The 8,847-nt window shown below is 36.2% G+C and overlaps 3 protein-coding genes across 44 annotated transcripts in view; all 3 read left to right on the top strand.

Annotated features, from left to right (window-relative positions):
- The window catches only part of LOC140323507 (protocadherin gamma-A4-like), a 301,537-nt gene that overhangs the window by 236,147 nt on the left and 56,543 nt on the right, over positions 1-8,847 (top strand). Inside the window, exon 1 of one of the 42 annotated variants that reach the window (XM_072400656.1) lies at positions 7,519-8,006. The exons of 40 other annotated variants lie outside the window; for them this stretch is intronic. In XM_072400656.1, the coding sequence (XP_072256757.1) occupies positions 7,560-8,006 (447 nt within the window). In that variant the 5' untranslated portion in view covers positions 7,519-7,559. Of the gene's footprint in view, positions 1-7,518; positions 8,007-8,847 lie in introns of those variants that run through there. One more of the 42 variants, XM_072400653.1, reaches the window with a different exon arrangement.
- LOC140324849 (protocadherin gamma-C5-like) lies at positions 4-2,033 on the top strand (the record flags this gene model as incomplete). The annotated part of the gene is made up of 2 exons (XM_072402976.1): positions 4-1,348; positions 1,456-2,033. Coding segments are annotated over 2 exons (1,923 nt in total), but the record flags the coding sequence as incomplete, so codon positions are not given.
- Positions 5,128-7,548, top strand: LOC140324848 (protocadherin gamma-C5-like). Its single transcript, XM_072402975.1, has one exon. It carries the CDS (start codon positions 6,181-6,183, stop codon positions 7,546-7,548), a length of 1,368 nt encoding a protein of 455 aa, XP_072259076.1. The 5' UTR covers positions 5,128-6,180.

Here is an 8,847-nt window from a genome sequence, read left to right as displayed (position 1 = left end):
TCAAATGCTTGGAAATGGCAAGTAGCTTTCTCCCTTCTCCTTTGTAGCTGGGGCTGGGTCTCTGGGCAGCTTCATTATTCTGTTGCAGAGGAGTCAGATCCAGGGACTGTTGTGGGGAATATAGCTCAGGATTTGGGTGTAAACCTGGCAAATAATATTAAAAGGAAACTGAGTTTGAGATCTGAAGAAAGCAGTAAATTTTTTTCTATTGACCAGAAACATGGAGCTCTAATTATACAAGAGAGGATTGATAGAGAAAGCCTGTGTGTATCCAGGTCCAGCTGTTTGCTGCATTTAGAGGTTGTAGCAGAGAATCCTTTTGAGCTCTTCAGTATAGAACTTGAGATTTTGGACATTAATGATAATTATCCTTTATTCTCTCTTACGAATCAAACAATAAAAATTACGGAACTGTTAACAAATCCTGGAGTACGATTTCCTTTGCCCTCTGCTGAAGACTTGGATGTGGGAAAGAATGGTGTGAGACATTATAGCTTAAATCCAAATCCTTATTTTTCTTTATCAGAAAAATATCGCAGTGATGGGACTTTGATTGCAGAATTAGTACTAGAGAAAAATCTAGACAGGGAAGAGAAATCAGAACACAAGCTTATTCTCACTGCCATTGATGGAGGAGAACCTCCCCGATCAGGATCCACTCAGATTATTATTATTGTGTTAGATATAAATGACAATGCGCCAGTGTTTGATCAGGAAAGCTATAAGGTAGAGCTAATAGAAAATCTACCTCCGAAAACAGTTGTTATAAAGCTTAATGCTACAGACCTGGACGAGGGTGCAAACAGTGAAATATTATATTCATTTGATGATCATACTTTGAATTCAGCAAAAAAAATATTTGATTTAAATGAAATTACTGGTGAAATATTTATGAAAGGGACTGTGGATTATGAAGTTGCAAGGATGTATGAATTGTTTGTAAAAGCTGTAGATAAAGGATCTCCCACACTAGAAGGACGTTGTGTTGTTAAGGTTGAAATACAGGATGTGAATGATAATGTACCAGAAATTTTATTTACTTCCAAAAATAATGAGGTTCCTGAAAATGCCCCATTAGGAACGATTGTTGGGTTTATCACAGTCAGAGACAGGGATTCTGGTACAAACGGGGAAATCAAACTGATAACACCACCGAATTTACCATTTAAATGCCAGCCCACGTCAAACCGTTACACACTGGTCACCAGTGGACATCTGGACAGGGAGAAAGTCTCACAATATACTATTACACTGATCGCTTCTGATCTGGGCTCCACAAGCTTATTCTCACTGCCATTGATGGAGGAGAACCTCCCCGATCAGGATCCACTCAGATTATTATTATTGTGTTAGATATAAATGACAATGCACCAGTGTTTGATCAGGGAAGCTATAAGGTAGAGCTAATAGAAAATTCACCTCTGAAAACAATTGTCATAAAACTAAATGCTACAGACCTGGATGAGGGTGCAAACAGTGAAATATTATATTCATTTGATGACCATACAGTGGATTCAGCAAAGGAAATATTTAATTTAAATGAAATCACTGGGGAAATAGATATTAAGGGGGCTATAGATTTTGAAGTTGTAACATCCTATGAATTGTTTGTAAAAGCTGTAGATAAAGGATCTCCCACACTAGAAGGACGTTGTGTTGTTCATATTGAAGTACAAGATATGAATGATAATGCACCAGAAATTATATTTACTTCTAAAAATAATAAGGTTCCTGAAAATGCCCCATTGGGGACTGTTGTTGGGTTTATCACAGTCAGAGACAGGGATTTTGGTAAAAATGGGGAAATAAACTTGAAATTACCAGCAGAATTGCCCTTTAAATGCCAGACCATGTCAAACCGTTACACACTGGTCACCAGTGGACATCTGGACAGGGAGAAAGTCTCACAATATACTATTACACTGATCGCTTCTGATCTGGGCTCTCCATGGGGAGCCATCACTGTCCTCTACAGTCACTCTGATTGTAAATATAATGGAGAATATTGCTCAGGAAAGCCCCAAGTCTCATGATTTTCTCACCAATTCGAAATCTACGACAGACATGACCTTATATCTCATCATTTCCTTAGCAGCAATCAGCATAGTGTTTCTTGTTACATTCACTATATTACTGGTCAGATGCCTTAAAAATAACTATGAAAGCAATTGTGCTTCTTGCTTTCCCAGCAAATCTAAATCATATTTGGATCAGTATAAACCAACACTTTACTTGAACACTGACGGGACTTTAAAATACATGGAGGTGAGGATGGCTCCACCAGAACCATCTGGACAGTGTTATCCAGTTTGTTTCCCTCCCACTGCAGATATTACCGGATCTACACTGACTAAACCTTTAAATATTCCTCAGTTAGGTGAAATGATCAGTGATGCTACACTTGTCAATGAACCAAGGGGGTTTAATGATCTAAATCAGGTGAGACACCAGTTAAAATATATTTTTGTATGACATTTTATTTAAGTTTTTGAATTTTGAACATTTAGCTTTTATAGCTTTTATTGCAACAAGTATAGTTCTGCTTCTGAATCCAGCTAGTGCATGCCAGTGCAACATTTTCACCGTGTTTTGTTTAAATACAGAAAATAGTATAATAATTCTTCTAATATGAGCTTTTATCATCCAAGTGTGAGCTGACAGCATTGCCCGCACTGCTATGCAATCAAAACTGTATTGCCCTATTCTTTTCACTTCTGGAAGAAGAATGTATGCAGGTCTGGCACCACTATTTGACATTTTAGTGTAGCAGTGGCAACGCTGTAAGCTCATTACAGACTTGCCTTTTTCTGGTAGGATCAGTACATTTTTCTGTACTTGTAGTGCTTTTATAAAGAAACAAATGGCAAAACTGCTTGTATTGCAGAGAAAATATGTTTTTTCCTGACATACACTTATTATTTAGCAAAGCATTTTAATTTTCATCTACTTGATTTCTCATTCTATTTTGATATCATGTGATATGTAAAGAATGCAGTTGCTTGTTATGGTATAACTTTATGATGGAAGCAGAATCTAAATTGTAATATGTAGAACTTTTAAACTGGCCATGATGCAATTTGCTCTTGTTCCATATATATATAGGGGTTATACAAACGTATTCTGCTTATATATGGTTTGAAATCATTTTAATGTGTAAATGTATAAAATTCTATTGTATCCTACATGATTGATGTACTTGGGACCTATGGTTTTGTGCCAAATTTTACTAACTTTTCACAGCGTTAGGTTTTTATGTTGCAAAATGTCATGTGTAGTAAGTCAAATCCATTTTAAACTTTGTGTAATAGAACAGTAGAATTAAAAAACATAGAAGCAAAATGATAATGATGGAATAATTACTAATGACGTTTTCATTGGGACTGATCATTGCAACCCCAGGACATAAAATGAACACGGAACAAAAGCTGTTGATAATACCTAATCAGGTTTAATTCTGTAGAAACAAGATAATCATGATATAATCAGTCAGGGATGCCAATATTGAAGAATAAGACAAAAATAGAATTATGTCATAGATTGTTCTAGGGTGTGGTACCTGTCAGTACAGCAGTAAGGACACTTCCCCATCATAAACTAGACAGAAAAGCTGATACAAAATTAGTTCCTATTTTATTTCTAACAGTATCTTGGGTCAGGCAAGAGCCATTGGGAATTAGTAGTGTGAACACAATCTGATCCTGAACCTGGCATATATAGTGTAATTGAGAAATAATTGGATAAACAGTAGTCAGTGCTAGGCATGTGTAGCTAGAGAAAAACAGTCACTGAACCATGGAACCTTATATAATCTCATTAAGAAATCAGTAGACTAAGAATAGAATCAAGTTGATAGTAATAGGAAGTAAGCCTGTTGAAACAGAGCACATTTTTGGCCAGCATTCCTGTACAGTTAGGCTACAAAGCATTCCCCTACAAACTCCTGTCATTCTATCCACTACTGATTCTACACTACACACACAATAGCAGCAGAATGTGTCCCAGGTCTCTACACTACTATACACTACTGACAGTGTGATGCTTTTGTTTAGAGTTGTAATGTGTCAACTTGTCTATTTCTATCATTTTAAAAAATGTTGACTTCGATCAGACCTGTTATAACTGAACCTTTCTAGAATACGCAGGTTATGGTGTACACTTTGTAAGAAAAGGCTTTGCAAAATTATATTGGCAGTTCATTTGAAAAAATATACTCTGTACTTAGTATATCCCTTCCATCAATCAGGAAAAATTGTGGAATTTGTACTTTTTTGTCCAATATTATATAGAGGTTTGGCAAGGTTGTTCCTATTTCTAGGATATATACTGCAAACTCCAATTTCGGTAAAGCAACCAATGCACAGCCAACAGTAGTTATACAGAGATTGCATGTTTTTGAATTGTATAATTTACATGTAGAACACTGAAATTTGTAAAACACCTAGCATGCTAACAATGGTACAAGGAATGTGTAAGTTCTAGATTTTGCAGTGATGGAACAATGAAAGGTGTAAAACATCCATTAGTGATACATGAGCTGTCTGTGTGTGTTCTGGCCTTTGTACATATAGAAGATTGAACGATGTAAAGCACCCAGTGGTGGTAAAAGGATTGTGTGTGGGCCATCATATTAACTGCACAGTGATATTCCACATCCCACCCCCTATAAAAAACTTAAGGTGGGTAAAGAAAGCATTAATGTGGGTTCTAAACAAACCACTCCCTCTGATACCTCAACTCCAGACCACACACACATATGAATTGTAATGTGCCCACACACAGGACACAATTAGCTATGGGGCAATCCAATCTAATTAAGTACAATCAATTTTATTCAACTGGTGTGTCTTTACAGATGGCTTCAAATAAATCTCATAAAGTCTCATAAAAATACTCCGATATTGATGTAACTGGTTCTTCTATTGGACCAATGACCTATAGACTAACCTACACTAACCATGCCTAAGCACTTAGAATCAAGATGAGGTATCAATCAAGTAAGCATTCTAAATTGGGTAAAATCTTTCATAAAGGTTGTATGGTTAAATATATGAATAAAAAAATAAATAAAAATAAACATGTACTGAATGTTAAGGCTTAACATATATTATGTATATATTTTAAACCTGAATATATTATATGATTTCCTCTTGAACTGATTCCTAACTAAAAAGTGACAGTTTACAGTTTACACAAATTATCTAAAAAGTGCAAAATCCTATAGTTAATTTGGCAAATTTGGTTGAATTAGCATGTTGGGATGAATGAGAAAAAAAACTACTGCATCCACTACATTTAAATCTCTTCCTAAAGCTGATTCCATACACCTTCCTCACCCCAGTAAAGGGTTTTTGGGTGATTTGTTACTTATTTATAGGAAACTTTGCACGTGCAACAGACAGAACTCTCCTTCGCTCAGGTTATGGGCAGGCTGCTGTGGAAGCAAGGATTTCACTACTCTTGTATCATCCGTAATTTTTATTATTTTTTTCTCTTCTTGCAGGCGAGGCAGAAAATAGTGTGTTTAGTCACATTAAACCTAAATACCATAATGATGCTATATAAAACATTATGGCACCAAACCTATTGTATTTTTATAGCTTACGTTACATTCTGTCAATGGGACAATTATCCAGCATATTTTCAATCATAATTTCAAGATAATTAATAAATGTCTTCTCTGAATAACACAAATCTTCTCTGACATAAATGAAAAAATTAAGGTATCAGAAAAGATTAGTAGTAGTCATTTCTGATACCTTATGATTAGTAATAGTGGTGTGTAAATAAATGGTTAGAATTAATTCTATGATCCTAGTTTGATTTCAGCTTTTATTCCAAAGGGAAATTAAAAACAAGTTTTTATTAAGTAGTTAAACATTCCAGCAAGTAGAGACTTGAAGTTATTAGAAATGACCATAAGAGGGCAGACGTGTCATCCATTCAGATTTTTGTGCTGATTTTCTCTACATTGCACTCTCCTCCCCCTGGCTCAGTGATTCACCCTCCCATCTTCTTTCTCGCACACAAAGAAGAGCTGCTCCACTGACGAGAACCCTCTGGCTGCTTTCAATACAAAACAATAGGCATTTTGCACCAAAAGGATGAGAATTTACACTGCAGACCCATGTGGATTATAACATGATATGCTTTTTATGCAGTCACACAGTAAGGATTTAAGATATGGACTACCTAAGCTTTCCTAAAGCTTGGAAATGGCAAGTAGCATTCTTCTTTCTCCTTTATAGCTGGGGCTGGGTCTCTGGGCAGCTGCGGTATTCTATTGCAGAAGAATCAGATCTAGGTACTGTTGTGGGGAATGTAGCTCAGGATCTTGGCTTAAAACTGGGCGATATTAATAGAAGAAGACTAAATTTGAGATCAGAAAAAAGCAGTAAGCTTTTTATAATTGATCAGAAAAATGGAGCTTTGACTGTGAACGAGAGGATTGACAGAGAAAGCTTGTGTGGATCCAGTGCTAGATGCCTGCTGCAATTAGAGGTTGTAGCTGAGAATCCTTTAGAAACTTTCAGCCTGCATATTGAAGTCTTAGATATCAATGATAATTCTCCATTTTTTGCAAACTCCCATCAAATTATAAAAATTACAGAGCTGGTAACAATACCTGGAGTACAGTTCCCTCTAGAAATTGCCCAGGATTTTGATGTAGGAATTAATAGTGTTACTCAGTACATATTAAATACAAATCCATACTTTTCATTATCTGTAACAAAGGATGATGATACACTTATTGCTGAATTAGTACTGGAAAAAATCCTAGACAGAGAGGAGAAATCAGAACACAAGCTTGTTCTCACTGCCATTGATGGAGGAGAACCTCCCCGGTCAGGATCCACTCAGATAACCATTGCAGTATTAGATTTAAATGATAACCCTCCAATTTTTAATCAATCACGTTATAAGATCAATGTAAGGGAAAACATTGCCTTGAAATCTGTCATAATGAAACTGAATGCTACTGATGCTGATGATGGAATAAATAGTGAATTCACATATTCCTTGGATCCTCGTACATCTTATTTAGGTAAGGAGCTATTTGATATAAACTCAGTCACTGGTGAACTGTTCATTAAAGGTCCTTTGGATTTTGAAACAGCAAATAGTTATGAATTATTCATCAAAGCAACTGATAAGGGCACACCAAAACATGAGGGACGCTGCCGCATTCAGGTTGAAATAGAAGATGTAAATGATAATGTCCCAGAAATTATTTTTACCCCACAAAGCAATGAGGTCCCTGAAAATGCCCCAGTAGGGTCTGTTGTTGGATTTATTACAGTCAAAGACAGGGATTCTGGAAAAAACAGTGAAACCAAACTGGAAATCTCACCAGATTTACCCTTTAAATGCCAGCTCATGTCGAATCGTTACACACTGGTTACCAGTGGACATCTGGACAGGGAGAAAGTCTCACAATATACTATTACACTGATCGCTTCTGATCTGGGCTCTCCACCTTTAAGCAGTCAGGCTACGTCATTACAGTCAGTGATCATGGGGAGCCATCACTGTCCTCTACAGTCACTCTGATTGTAAATATAATGGAGAATATTGCTCAGGAAAGCCCCAAATCTCATGACTTTCTTACAAATGGTAAATCCACAACAGACATGACTTTGTATCTTATTATTTCCCTGTCAGCAATTAGTTTAGTCTTTCTTGTAACTTTTACAATATTAATTGTTAGGTGCCTTAGAAAGAACTCTGATAGTAGCTGTGGATCTTGTTTCTCCAATAAACCTCTTTCTACATCCTATTTGGATCAGTATAAACCAACACTTTACCTGAACACAGATGGGACTTTAAAATACATGGAGGTGAGGATGGCTCCACCTGAACCCACAGGACCTTGTAATCCAGCTTGCTTTCTTCCAACAGCAACCCCAGATTTCAGTTTTGTAGACCCCAATAATATTCCCCAATTTAATGGAATGCTAAGCGAGCCCAAAAACATTTCAGACTCCAGTTGGCTTAAGGAACCCACTCAGGTGAGAGGTGATGTTAGTAAATGTACTTATTTTTCAATAATTTTTAAGCTTATTTTGTAAGTACTACATTTATAATAATTGATTTAGGAGATACATGTATGATACCTTTTTATTATGACTGCATTTTTTTGTAATTTATATAATTTCTTGGATAGCATATTTCAGTTTATTTAGTGCATGTAAAATTGAGACATTTAATGAAGTAGATGTCCTTAGGAATTTGTTTTTAGGTGTATTTTTGCTTCGAGGTTTGTTGCACGAACAGTTTATTTGCTATGGGCATGAGGCACTTCAGTACTATTTCAGATGTAGTTTTTTAAAATAATATGCTTCAGACAGCTAGAAAAATGTTGGAAGTTTTACTAAAAGCAAGTTCTTTGCTTTATTTGAATAGGATATTTGTCAATGAAATCCAGTAGCTATGTCTATATGTGTAGCCTTGTCAACAAGCTAATCCTAATCTAAAGATAATTTACTAGCTTTTGGTACTAAGTTTAAAGATTGCATGAATGTAGTAGACAAACATTTGCTAAGCATTACTATTTCAATCTCCTTTAATGGGATTGTCACCCAATAGCTTGCTTGATTTGGCAGAGGCTGGTTGTTTAGGTGAACAGGTTAAAAAGAACTTACATCAAGGCTGATGAACTGGCAGCCCAAAGGCTAAATGGGGTCTGTTGAACCCTATTTTGCAGATCATTAATTAAAAAGTCCTTTATAGAAAGTAGGGTTGTATATTGTGGGGTGACAGCAGGCTGCAGAGAGCTATAACACACAACAACCCAGAGACCTGACATTTCCTGGTCGGAGGAGTGATGACAGAGGCAGTGTAGATCTGGCT

The sequence above is a fragment of the Pyxicephalus adspersus genome, chromosome 2, assembly GCF_032062135.1.
Source record: "Pyxicephalus adspersus chromosome 2, UCB_Pads_2.0, whole genome shotgun sequence".
Lineage (NCBI taxonomy): Eukaryota > Metazoa > Chordata > Amphibia > Anura > Pyxicephalidae > Pyxicephalus > Pyxicephalus adspersus.
Note: the sequence above shows the minus strand (reverse complement) of the source record. Positions and strands in the feature narration are given on the sequence as shown.